This window comes from Dermatophagoides farinae, chromosome 1, assembly GCF_024713945.1.
Source record: "Dermatophagoides farinae isolate YC_2012a chromosome 1, ASM2471394v1, whole genome shotgun sequence".
Lineage (NCBI taxonomy): Eukaryota > Metazoa > Arthropoda > Arachnida > Sarcoptiformes > Pyroglyphidae > Dermatophagoides > Dermatophagoides farinae.
The window spans coordinates 9,039,926-9,053,355 of NC_134677.1; the positions used below are offsets into that span (position 1 = coordinate 9,039,926).

The 13,430-nt window shown below is 33.0% G+C and overlaps 5 protein-coding genes across 8 annotated transcripts; 3 read left to right on the top strand and 2 right to left on the bottom strand.

Annotated features, from left to right (window-relative positions):
• Nucleotides 1–80: 80 nt before the first annotated feature.
• Nucleotides 81–4,447, top strand: asp (microtubule assembly factor abnormal spindle). The gene is given in 5 exon segments (XM_047055509.2): nucleotides 81–551; nucleotides 616–2,805; nucleotides 2,807–3,499; nucleotides 3,553–4,053; nucleotides 4,118–4,447. Coding segments are annotated over 5 exon segments (3,912 nt in total). The 5' UTR covers nucleotides 81–212; the 3' UTR covers nucleotides 4,307–4,447.
• LOC124492580 (ATP-dependent RNA helicase A protein) lies at nucleotides 4,408–9,165 on the bottom strand. Of its 3 annotated transcripts, none has more exons than XM_047055507.2 (5): nucleotides 8,914–9,165; nucleotides 7,551–8,719; nucleotides 7,439–7,485; nucleotides 7,237–7,379; nucleotides 4,408–7,170 (listed from the first exon to the last, which is right to left on the bottom strand). In XM_047055507.2, the coding sequence occupies exons 1-5, from the start codon at nucleotides 9,067–9,069 to the stop codon at nucleotides 4,516–4,518; spliced, it is 4,170 nt and encodes a 1,389-aa protein (XP_046911463.2). In that variant the 5' UTR covers nucleotides 9,070–9,165; the 3' UTR covers nucleotides 4,408–4,515. The 3 variants fall into 3 exon arrangements, with proteins under 3 accessions (XP_046911463.2, XP_046911464.2, XP_075585903.1); XM_047055508.2 differs by having other exon boundaries at nucleotides 8,832–9,064; XM_075729788.1 differs by having other exon boundaries at nucleotides 8,909–9,032.
• On the bottom strand, nucleotides 9,105–10,191 carry LOC124492586 (haloacid dehalogenase-like hydrolase domain-containing protein 3). The gene has a single exon (XM_047055514.2). It carries the CDS (start codon nucleotides 10,048–10,050, stop codon nucleotides 9,286–9,288), a length of 765 nt encoding a protein of 254 aa, XP_046911470.1. The 5' UTR covers nucleotides 10,051–10,191; the 3' UTR covers nucleotides 9,105–9,285.
• On the top strand, nucleotides 10,184–11,929 carry LOC124492585 (alanyl-tRNA editing protein Aarsd1-A). Its single transcript, XM_047055513.2, has 6 exons — nucleotides 10,184–10,339; nucleotides 10,404–10,520; nucleotides 10,584–11,215; nucleotides 11,274–11,340; nucleotides 11,406–11,674; nucleotides 11,750–11,929. Exons 1-6 carry the CDS (start codon nucleotides 10,301–10,303, stop codon nucleotides 11,880–11,882), a joined length of 1,257 nt encoding a protein of 418 aa, XP_046911469.1. The 5' UTR covers nucleotides 10,184–10,300; the 3' UTR covers nucleotides 11,883–11,929.
• An 82-nt stretch (nucleotides 11,930–12,011) lies between these two features.
• LOC124492587 (small ribosomal subunit protein uS7) lies at nucleotides 12,012–13,271 on the top strand. Of its 2 annotated transcripts, XM_047055515.2 has the most exons (4): nucleotides 12,012–12,139; nucleotides 12,346–12,488; nucleotides 12,548–12,985; nucleotides 13,054–13,271. In XM_047055515.2, exons 1-4 carry the CDS (start codon nucleotides 12,037–12,039, stop codon nucleotides 13,120–13,122), a joined length of 753 nt encoding a protein of 250 aa, XP_046911471.2. In that variant the 5' UTR covers nucleotides 12,012–12,036; the 3' UTR covers nucleotides 13,123–13,271. The 2 variants fall into 2 exon arrangements, with proteins under 2 accessions (XP_046911471.2, XP_075585928.1); XM_075729813.1 differs by having other exon boundaries at nucleotides 12,057–12,488.
• Nucleotides 13,272–13,430: the final 159 nt, after the last annotated feature.

Here is a 13,430-nt window from a genome sequence, read left to right on the forward strand (position 1 = left end):
AACATTAATAAAATCAACCAATCACAATCACAAATTCGAACCGTTTGGTTAATGGATATAAAATTCAACGGTTAGCATTCGATTGTTAAATAGCCTTTTGTTTGTTGATCGATGATAGTTTTTACTTGAATTTTCGATTTGAACTTTTTCCATGTTTCATAATTGGTTTGCAAAAATTTTTTTATTGTACCAAAAAATTTTACTTCATCATCATGGATAATAGACGAATATCAATTTATCTTCCAATTAATAATGAGGAAAATACTTACAATGAATCACTACCGACAATTGACCATGAAAATATCGATTTTGACGATGATGGCCAAGAAGAATTTGATTCCAATATTGAATTTATCTTTGATAATACTAAAGAAAATAATAATGGATTTAAATTACCACCTCGACTTGCTGCCCGATTGTTAATGAATAAAAAACCGACTTCATTACCGAGCCAAGCTTTACCAAATATTCATAATGATCGGCATGTTGTTAACGATAATAATGAAAATGATCGACGACAAACAATGTTTATTCGACACAACACAAAAAAGGTATTATTGTTATGATTAATAATTGCTCCAATGTTTTTCGAATAATTTTTATCATTTAATTCAGCATGATATTGATACAGCCTCCATTTCTTCACTCGATTCTGTTGGTGATGAAATTTCAAAATCGATTCCCATGTTTCCTGATGATTCACGATACGTTACCTGGATCAATTCAGTATTGGCCACAAGTTTTCTTATTGAAAATATTACCGTAGATACGGCCCGAATAATCAACGATTGTTTCATCAGTGAATCTGCAAAATATAAAGGTTCCACATCGAAAACAAATCAGATCGAAGTGTTAAAAGATGGAATAACATCGATTGCTTATCGTGAACAACAATTAATGGACAAATTACGACAAAAAGCAACTGCTTTCTTTCATTGTGATCAAATAGCAAACGCTAAAGAAGCTTTATTCGAAGACATTAAATTTGCTCGTTATTTTATCCGTAAAGATCGAGCCATACACATGGATGTCGGTTCAAAGAAGCATATATTGGAAGTTTTAATGAATTACAATCCTTTGTGGCTTAAGGTAGCACTCGAAACTATATTCAATGGGATAATCAATGATCACTCAAAGAATGAAGTCCGTTGTCTAGTTCAATTCTTAACACAACATTTGCTTTCGTTCAAAGAAGTGGCCAAACGAAAAAATAAAAATATAACCACTTATTTTATGAATGAAAACAACGTCAAATTGGCCAAAGAACATATCTTTTTCCATTTCGTATTGATTGTACATTTTTTAGATGTTGCCAAACGCAATCGATTAATTGATCATGATCCTTGCCTATTTCGAATTAATGCCGTTTACAAATCGTCTCGAGATATCATCATATCATTTAGCCGTGAATATATAACAGGGGTTGGTGATATAACTAAAAGTTTACGAAATGCTGGCATACATCTAGAACATGTTCAACAACCGGTTGAAGAATTCAATTTTACTGCCACCATGCTTAGTAAAGATCTCAGATGTGGTCTTAGATTGGCAAGAATTCTGGAAATCATTTATCAACGGAATGATATATTGCCAAGTCTTTATTATCCATCGAATAATACCACACGGAAATTGCACAACATGGATATTGTATTCAAAATGTTACAACAGGTTGGCATTGATTTCAACTATAATGGGCAAACAATCGCACCGAAAGACATTTGTATCGGAAATCGTAACAAAACCATTTATTTATTGGATCGTTTGATGCAAATTTTCAATCTCCGACAACGAGAAATTGAATACCAGAAATCACTGGACAAAATAGTAGCAATTCAAAGAGCTTTTCGAAGATGGATTGCAACCCAGCAAGAACGTAGTCTTTTTTTAAGAAAAAAAGTTGCTGCAATTCTCATTCAACGAGCATTCCGATCGTATCGTTTGACTCGGGAATGTCGTCAAAAATTTTTATGCAAAAAACAAGCTTCAATTACGATCCAACGAAACTGGCGTGGGTATCATGAACGGAAACTTTACCAAACAAAACGTGAAACAACTATAATGATACAACGTCGATTCCGAGCCAATCGAGAGATGAAAAAATGTCGTGAACAATTTCAACTACTGCTTCAAAGTACCATCATCATTCAACGAGCATTCCGATCGTATCTTTTGACTCGGGAATGTCGTCAAAAATTTTTATGTAAAAAACAAGCTTCAATTACGATCCAACGATACTGGCGTGGATATCATGAACGGAAACTTTACCAAACAAAACGTGAAACAACTATAATGATACAACGTCGATTCCGAGCCAATCGAGAGATGAAAAAATGTCGTGAACAATTTCAACTACAGCGTCAAAGTGCCATCACCATTCAACAAGCATTCCGATCTTATTGTTTGACTCAGGAATGTCGTCAAAAATTTTTGAGAAAAAAACAAGCTTCGATTACGATCCAACGATACTGGCGTGGATATCATGAACGGAAACTTTACCAAACAAAACGTGAAACGGCCGTAATGATACAACGTCGATTCCGAGCCAATCGAGAGATGAAAAAATGTCGTGAACAATTTCAACTACAGCGTCAAAGCGCCATTACCATTCAACGAGCATTCCGATCGTATCGTTTGACTCGGGAATGCCGTCAAAAATTTTTATGCAAAAAACAAGCTTCAATTACGATCCAACGATACTGGCGTGGATATCATGAACGGAAACTTTACCAAACAAAACGTGAAACAACTATAATGATACAACGTCGATTCCGAGCCAATCGAGAGATGAAAAAATGTCGTGAACAATTTCAACTACAGCGTCAAAGCGCCATTCACCATTCAACGAGCATTCCGATCGTATCGTTTGACTCGGGAATGCCGTCAAAAATTTTTATGCAAAAAACAAGCTTCGATTACGATCCAACGATACTGGCGTGGATATCATGAACGGAAACTTTACCAAACAAAACGTGAAACAACTATAATGATACAACGTCGATTCCGAGCCAATCGAGAGATGAAAAAATGTCGTGAACAATTTCAACTACAGCGTCAAAGCGCCATCATCATTCAACGGACATTTAAAACCTATATTTGGACTCGTGAATATCGTCGGCAATTCGTATTGATGAGACAATCGGCAATTGTAATACAACGATACTGGCGTGGATATCGTGAGAGAAAACGTTTTATTGAATTGCGACAAAGTGTCATGGCAATACAACGTCGATTCAAAGCTAATCAACTTATGCGAATGGATTATCGCTATTTTCAAAAATTGAAAGTAGCCACAATTTTTGTACAAAAAAAGTTTCGCCAAAATCGTCAATTTACTATTGATTATCATAATTATCAATCAAAGAAAAAATCTGCCACCCTTATACAAACTTGGTTTCGTCATTGTAAACAACGAAAAGTGATCAATAAGTGGCAAACCGTCGTTAAAACTGTCGTTGAACAACACAAACAAAAATGCGAGAATGCAGCAATCAAAATTCAGGTTTGGAATATCTTTTTATCTGGAACAAACTTTATATTTTTTTTGTTTCGTAGAAATTCTGGCGTGGTTACCGTGTACGTCGAGAGCAACGTGAAAAGATTAACGAATTACAACTAATTCTTGATCGATTAGATTATGCCAATCAGACGGCGACCGAAAATAAAAAATTGATAAACATTATCCAAAAATCGATTGATCGATTCCGTACTGCTACTAATATCGAATCGGTACGAAGAGAATTGGAAAATTTAGAAATGGCAACAACGTATTCAATTGAAATTTGTCAAATTATAGTCCAAACAGAATGGTTTATGCAAGTATTAATCAATTCATTTGATCATTTTAATCGAAGTGAACCACACAAAAAATTAATCGGAAACATTCTGGGCATCATTATCAATTTATTGATTAGAAACGATTCGATATTTCTTTATAATGAAACTGTTTTTGAAGTTATGATTCGTTTATTGCGAAATTTTCCGCGATCAGACTTTCTTCTATTTCGATCATTATACATTCTGAATCTTTTACTACGAAATAGACAAACTTTTCATGTAAGTTTCATCATCGTCATGTATGCCAAAAATTCTGAAATTATTATTTTCTCTATTCTTTTAGTGTTACAAACGAAACAAACACTGGATTCAGATCCTGGAGGCTATTGTGAAAAAGAATGCTCCAAAAATAGCGGCGTCTAGGACAAAATCCGTTTTAGAGCTCAAAAAATCATCACAAATACTGTTGAATCCCATCAATAAATTTACATTGTCTATAATATGCTCGGATTTGTCTAAAAAAATTTTTTAATTCATATATAAATGATGACTGATTTTCTTAATTAATATTGAATATATATTTACAACCACCAATGTTTTACAATCTAAACTATTAATTCAAGAAAAATTGTGTTTTTTTATCAATAAAATATGATTGATTTATTGGAAAAAATTTTGGTTTTAATAAAAGTGATTATAAAAAAAATTTTTTTATTGAAAAAATGGATCCAATTGTTTTTATCATTTGCCAATAATATTCACTTCGATATTTTGAAATAGACAAATTGCCGCAACCGAATTCAGTACGGTAGTATCAAGTTCATTTTTAGCATAATCCGGATTCTTACAAACTCGGGTCAATAATTGTTCAAATTCGGTTTTAATTTGCCAGATATAGTCAAATAATTCGGGATCAATTTTGATTTCAATCCATCCATCCAAAAGAACGGTATCAGCAACAGTATTGACGCCATCAATATTTGGTGGAAATTCGAATGATTTGATTCCAAACAATAATAATTGTAGAAATGTAACCATTGTCATCTGTTTGCTTGATATTAGATTCTTATTCTGTGATTTTTCACTGTAAATGAATACGGGTGATCTAAGATTGGTCGAACGAGATAATTTCTGATTATTAACATATGAATAGAAAACGGATGTTTTATGTATAAGACCGATACGTTCTTCATTGGTCAATATACGTCGAGTATCTTTATGTATACAGACATTGGGATAGAATGCTGTCACTAATAATCCGGCGATTATGTCGAATTCAGCTGTTGTATATAGATATGATTGTTTAATTGTAAATAAATCTTCATTGAAACCACATTTTGTTAGGATAGAAACTAATTGTCTTCTTGCATTTCTTACCACAGTTATTGAATTCAAATTAATACAACGATAAGCATTCGATTTTGTATTTAGCGTATCATTCTTATCGCACATGCTAAACACTTTGAATGTAATCAAATGATCAGAAAATCGTTCTTCATCTAATTGTAATAATGTTTGCAATAATAAATTCAAATCGGAATTATCAAACATTTCGTAATTGATTGAACTGGCCGCAGCAATAGTGACGATTGGTGATGCAACATTCAATAGTATACTTTCGATAACCATTCGTCCAATTCTTGGATCTATGGGCATTTTGGCCAATATTGTTCCAAGAGCGGTCAATTCGTTTTTTGTATCCATAGCATTGATTATTCGTAAAGTAGCTAATGCTTCTTCAACAGCTTTTGGTGCTGGTGGATCCAATGCTCGTTGTAGAAAAGCAGTAACCGATCCAAATCCTAAATGTTTGATCAATAATGAAGTTTCCAATAATGAAGAAACAAGAATCTCTGGTTTCTTAAACTCTTCCAACATATTGAATCGTCTTTTGGTACATAAAACGAAAAAATAACCTGATCGTACACGACCAGCACGTCCTTGTCGTTGTTGTATATTACTTTGTGACACCCAATCAATTATATAACTTGTACAATTTGTTCGTGAATCATAGATTTTTCGTTTCATCAGACAGGTATCGATAACAAATACGACATCATCAATTGTTATACTGGTTTCGGCAATGTTTGTCGATAAGATTATTTTTCGTTGAATTGAATGCAAAAATATTCGATTATTATCACGATGTGATAACTGAGAATGCAGTGGTATTAATATGAATTTGCTTTCATTGCCAAAAATAGGATGACGCTGTAGATAATTCAATAGATTGAATATAGAATTCCATCCGGGTAAAAATATCAAAATCGATCCGGTTATCGTCAATGAATTGATATATTCAAGTAGTGCGACGATTAATTCAAAACAGATGACACCTTCTTTCAATTCTTTTAACAAATCAATCGTAGTTTGCGATATCTTGTTCGGATATTCAAATTGTCCAGAATTTTCAATTTCTTCAGTAATTTCAACATCATCTTCCATGTAGGAAAGTGATTTTGGTCGCCATTTAATCATTTCAATCGTATCTTCAAGATAATATCGGCGAACCGGAAATACATGGCTATCAATTTCCATAACATTACGACAGTTGAAATAATTTTGAAAATGTGATACACCTAGCGTAGCGCTCATAATGATTACATGTATATTCAAATCCAATTTGATAAGATCGCGTATTATAATCAACAATAGATCAGTGTTTATATCACGTTCATGAACTTCATCGATGATAAGATGTGAAACACCTTTCAGGCCACCTTGTATTCGTCGTAAAAGATGTCCAGTAGTGCAAAAAAGTATCGAGCCATAAGGCCGTGGATATACATGATCAAATCGAACGGCATAGCCAACTGAATAGTTTCCATCCTTTAATTCTTCAGCACGTTCAAATGCAACACGTTCGGCGATAGAAATGGCACTGATTCGTCGTGGTTGTGTTACAATTATATTACAGTTAGCACCATTGGCAGCTTTGATATATGAATCCAATATAAACTGTGAAACTTGAGTTGTTTTACCACAACCAGTCGATCCTTTTATGATAACAACAGGATTATTTTCAATCATATGAATTACTTTTTCCTTATGTTCCCAGATTGGTAATTTCATTCGTGATTGAAGAACGCTTTGAAATTTCGTTGATTTAATCATTGTCTGAAATTCATTTTGTAATTCAATGTTAATTTGTTGTTTAGTTTTTCCAGCAAACGATGTTCCATCTAGATTGGAATTTGTCCATGGATTGAAATTCTCCATTGGTGGACACCAATAAAGAAAACTATTTTCCGGTTTCGGTGCACTTTCTTCCGAATTCAACGTTGGGTTAATGAGCTGCAATTGTTGTGCATAATGGTTATAGCTTTGAATATAATTGTAAGCTTGTGCTAAATGGTCCTTCAATTCGGGTTTTACGTTGAGCACGTAGATCAAAGACTATAAACAAAAAAGAAAATTGACAAAAAAAAAATTACGGGAAAAATAAAAAATATCAATACTAACCATTTTCATTAGCTGTCGTTTGGATAAAGCTTCTGAATCAAAACTATCAATAAGATTATCTTTGTAAAGTTTATGTAGAATATTCAATGCACAATGACGGGATGCATCTTGTTTAGAATTGCCTCTTTCTTCTGCAAAATATTCTGTAAGAAAAAAATGACCATTAAATTATGAATTTTTTATCATATCTCATTTCACTTGCCTTTCTTATTCCTGTAAACAAAAAATTTCAATTTAGCCACAAATGTTCTATAGAAAAAAGAATTGATTATATTCAATTGCTTAAAAAAAAAAAAAATTATATAAAAATCTACTTTAAATGAGGAGGTCCAAAAGAACTAAATTCATAATCAGCTTTGATTCGATTAATTTGAAAAAATATGTTCAGCTGTTGTTTTGAATTATCCAGATTAAATTTACATTCATCGTGAATCAAGCCAATTTTGTTTCTAGCTGAATCTGGATCCGGTCTGCGTTTTTTAGCATCATTCACCATATTCATTAATGATTCTTCACTATTCGAAGTGCTACGCGTGGATGAATTCAAATTGATTTCGTGTTGATCATTGATTTCCAAATTTCCCATTCTAAGATCGTTAACGTCGATAGATGTTTCAGGTGTTCGTACTAACGGTAATTTACGATTTCTTTGTTGATTGGAATTTCGTAATGAATGTGGGTTAATTCGTGGTTCGTGATGAAATCGATTTGGCGGTGGCATACGATGATATTGTTGAAACGGTGGATGATAATCATCAAATCTTGGCCTATCCTGATGTTGAGGTAATGATGGTGGCGGTGGCATATTATGATACCAATGATGATTATCAGGTCGGTGTGACGGCGGTAGCGAAAAATCATAAGGACCTTGTGGCGATCCATCAAAATGGCCGTTGGGAGGTGGTCCGGCAAAATGGTTAGGCGGTTGACCATCATACGGACCCGATGGTGGATAATCGAAATGGCCAGAAGGTGGACCATTGTAATAACCCGATGGTGGAACGTTGAAGTGACCAGGTGGTGGCGGGCCATCAAAATGACCGTGTGAAGGATGTTCAGAATATTGTGTAGGGCCATTAAAATAATCAGGTTGTCGAGGAGCATCGAAACGATGAGTAGGTTGATGATTGTAATTGGAAAAATGTTTCGGATTTCTATTATTCTGACCATTATTATGATTATTGCGAAATGATCGTTTCGCATTCTGAACATTTTCTGTCTTTTTATCATTATTTTTACTAGAACTTTGTAGTTGAATTTGAGTGTTTTTAGCGGCAAAATTAACCGATTTATTTGCTGAATCTGTAAACAAAAGATGTTTCACGTTCAATATTTCGAAGCATTGTTGTGAAAATTCCTTTTCTGTAATATAATTCTGCTCAATCAGATATCTGAGTGTTTCCAATGCGGCTATATTCGAAGCGGTTTTTTTATTGTTTCCAGCTCCACTTCCAACAATCTGATTGATAGATTGGATTTTGATCTAAGAAAAAAAATTGATGCAAAAAAAATAAAATTAAAATGTATTATTATTAATTGAAATCAATTCTGTTCACACAAACGACAATTGAAAACAACAATCACCACACACATACATCGCAATGAAAAGTATGTTGATTGTTGGCAACATTGTCAACTCTGACATCATAATCTATTTTCAGTTTTTTCTTACTACACCAAAGATTCAATGCTGCTTTGGTATTGGTAAGATCCATTATTCTGGATGTTTAATCGATTCGTATTTTTCAAAAACACAAACAAAAAAGTTCGAATGTAAAAACAAAACATTACATTATTATTTACACTGCTCCAGTTATTGCCTAAAAAACTCATCAATAAGTAGCGACATCTAGGAGAATAAAAATCACTTTTTCAATTTGTCAAAAATGAAAAATTAAATTTGATTTTGTTTTTTTTTCTCAGAAAAAATTAAATTGAATAAAGAATCATAATGACAACAAAGAAAAAGAGAACAAATGAATCGAAGAAAATAAAAAAAAAAAATCAGAAACATAGAGCCATGATGACGATGGATGTTGTTATTTTCGATCATTTTTTCTCATCTTGTTGGGTCAATATTAATTTTTGAAAATATTTCAAATTAGGCACAACATCATTCGGATCTACACCGGTTATTTCCGATGCTTCCATCGTTGGATCCATAATCAATGCATTTGCTCGGATTTTTTTGACAGGAAAATAATCATTTTCAACATCATCGCCAATATGTAGATATTCATTAGGTCCAACTTCAACGGTTTTGAGTATATGTTGAAAAAACTCTGGATCAGGTTTAGCCAGACCACATTGTCGTGATACGAACATAAAATTGAAAAAATGCCTGATATCAAGATCACGAAGTATTGTTTCCAAACGTTCATCAAAATTCGATGCAACCGCCAATGTTATCTCGGGTTTTTGTTTTCGTAGCTCCGATAATAATTCACGAGCATCTGGATTTAGATGCCACAGATTTCCGCGTGAAAAATATTTATAAAGTTGTTGTGACGCTTGTTCCAATTTTTGTCGATCACTCGTTTCATTATAGCCAACATCAGCAAATGATAATTGAATCAGACGTGACCACCATTCCACAGAGGTCAAATTGGATTTTAGACCAAAGTTTGGTAGTTCTTGATTAAGACGTTTAAAATTACTGGCAAAAGATTCATTCAATCGTGCAACGGTATCATCACTTTTTGGTGATAAACCATATTTCGATGCAATTTTCATGAATTCAGCACCAATTTCATTACTGGTTGTGATTAATGTTTTTGTTATATCGAATGACAATAGCCGAATTGATTTAAACATATTTATTTCTGATTTCTGATTTTTGGATTAAAACAAACAAATTTTGAAATTAAAAATTACAAAGTCAACATTTTTTTGAGACAAAACTCCGTTGTTGTTGTTGTTGTTCGCATTAAAAACAGCCGCGATAAGATTTATTGATTGTGTACTTGAATTTCTATCCATATAGTACGTCTGGTAAATTAAATGGGCCACATGCTTTGTTGAATTTTATGTGTTTTTGTTTTGATCAAAAATTATCCGATAGACCATGTCTTTATTGTGTCAGAAAAATAGCTATTTACAAGAGGTATGATAATCATTTGACATAAATTCTTTATAACAAAAAAATAAATTGCATAATTTTCAAACAGTACCAAAGTCCCGTTCGATCATGTCAGCCATCCAGTTTGAATGTAAATGGTAAACATTGTCAAGGATTCGATATTGTATTGGAAGATAGTATTTTCTTTCCCGAAGGTGGTGGACAGGTTTGATTTTTGGTTTACAATTTTTTCCATTCAATCAATCAGTATATTTTCTGCCCAAAATAGCCATACGATACCGGTTTATTGGATGATCAAAAAGTTATAAATGTTCGACGTGATGGCAATCAGGCTATATTGTTCGTAGAGGGTGACCATTGTCGATTTGATTGTGGTCATCAGCCATTGCAGAAAATTGATTGGAATCGTCGTTTTGATCATATGCAACAACATTCTGGACAACATTTAATCACAGCTGTAGCATTAAAATATTTTAATTTACTTACAACATCTTGGAATCTTGGTGCTGAAATTTCAAACATTGAACTTGATTCAACTCAAATCACTGATGAAACAATCGAACAATTGGAACAAAAAGTTAATGAAAAAATTCTTGAAAATCTGCCCATAACCATTTCATATCGTGATAAAGATGACTTGGCCGACATACGACAACAAATGGAATTACCCGATGATTTGAATGCTCATTCATTGCGAATTGTTTCTATCGAATCATTAGATAAGAATCCTTGTTGCGGTACTCATGTATCAAGTTTATCTCATTTACAAATGATTAAATTATTAGGCACTCAAAAAGGTAAAAAAGGAAAAACTTTGTTATTTTTTCTCTCCGGTAATCGTGTGCTCAAACATATGAACAATATTCTGGTGCGAGAAAAATTATTATCAACATCCTTAAAGTAAGTCTGATATTTAATTTTTTGTTCCAAATAACATTCAAATCATTTTTCATATTAGATGTACAGCCGAAGAATTTGTTCCTATTGTGGATAAATTGCAGAAAAATGTTCGACGTTTACAAAAGGTACACTATTACGATATTCAATTTGAATATAAATAATTTTTTTTTTAAATAATTTGTTTCTACAGAATTGTACATCGGCAATGCGAGATTTGGCCCGATGTGAAGGTGAAAAATATCTTAACTTGTTGGATAAACCTCGACTTTATTCAATACATCGAAAAGAATGTGAATATGATTTTGTTACAAGTTTTTTCAATACTATTGGCGATCCAACATCAATCATTGGTGATCGATTAATACTGATTTCACTTGCTGATGATTGTAATTCATTAAAAAGTCCCGGTCAAATTGTTATTGCTGGAAATCAACTACTTGTTGAAAAAAGTGCAAAAATGTATGTCTATTTCAATTTCTATTTCAAAATATCACCACTAATTTACTAATTTAAATATAAATTCTCTAATTCTAGTGCCATTGATTCGTTTGATGCAAAAGGCTCTGTTTCGTCGGGTAGATTTCGTGCCCGTATACCAGATGTATCTAAACTGCCCAAATTCGAACAAATGATTACAAAACAATCGTTAATGTCTAATGAAAATTGATTATTTCATTTTTTTAGTCCTAAAATAAATGAATTTTTTTCAAATAACGGGCAATGTTGGTTTTTTTTTTTTTTTTTTTTTTGCTTTAAATCCTCTCATATATGAATGGATACAAACAAATCAACAGCAACAGACACATGTTCTCGATTTGCGCATGTGTAGCATTTTGCATGCATTTGCTCTTTGTGGCAGCACATCCTTTTCCTCACACACAACACTCTTTGCCTGCAAATTGATTGTGGTCTCTCAATCCAAAAGTATGTTTTTGTAGAAAATCATCATCATTTGGATTCAGAATTTCCTTTAAATCTTATTTTTTTGTTAAATTTTGAATCTGAAATTCTACATCTTTCGTTCATTTCGTTTAATTCAATTTTCATTAATTTCAAATCCGATTCGATTCGAAGACAATTTTTTTTTATTCATCCAGAATTTTTTTTCTCCTATCTTGATACTTACGCAGAATTTTATATTCACCGCCCAGACAAAATGAGCGAAGATTATACTGAAGCCCCACTTGTCAGCGCTGAGCCCGATATGATTGAAATCAAATTATTCGGGCGTTGGTCAACCAGCGATGTTCAAGTCTCTGACATTTCATTGACGGTAATGTTTCCTTGATTTTCATTCATTTAATCAATCTAATAATTGCGTCATTATTTCAGGATTACATTGCCGTCAAAGAAAAATATGCTCGATTCTTGCCACATTCGGCAGGCAGATATGCATCGAAACGATTCCGTAAGGCTCAATGTCCAATTGTTGAACGTTTGACAAATTCAATGATGATGCATGGCCGTAATAATGGGAAAAAATTGATGGCTGTTCGTATCGTAAAACATGCCTTTGAAATTATACATCTCCTGACTGGTGAAAATCCATTGCAAATTCTCGTTAATGCAATAATCAACTCAGGACCACGTGAAGATTCAACTCGCATCGGTCGTGCTGGTACTGTTCGTCGACAAGCCGTCGATGTTTCACCACTTCGACGAGTGAATCAAGCTATCTGGCTTCTTTGCACAGGAACACGAGAAGCTGCTTTCCGTAACATCAAGACCATTGCTGAATGTTTGGCCGATGAATTAATCAATGCGGCTAAGGTAAAGTTTTTCAAAATTAATGACCTAAATGAGGCTAATTTTTCTTGTTGTTTTACATGAAAACACAGGGTTCTTCTAACAGTTATGCCATCAAGAAAAAAGATGAATTGGAACGTGTAGCTAAATCTAACCGATGAAAAATGACAACAATAATCATGATAAATTGTCTCCGGAAACGAATAATAATGTTATTTTGTTCCGGTATCGAATTTGAATACAACGCAAAATGATTTGTACGATTTTTTCCTTTATAATTAATATCATTAAAAAAAATTCTTTAAAGTCATATACACAATTTTTTTCCCTACCAATCTCTCTTTCATTTCGTTTGTTTTTTCGTATTGAAAAACGAAAAGAAAAAAAAAATTTCTTTTTGATCAAATAAATATTCAACTGTTGATTGAATTATTTTCGCCCAAATAATTTACCGCAAAACAACCGAATA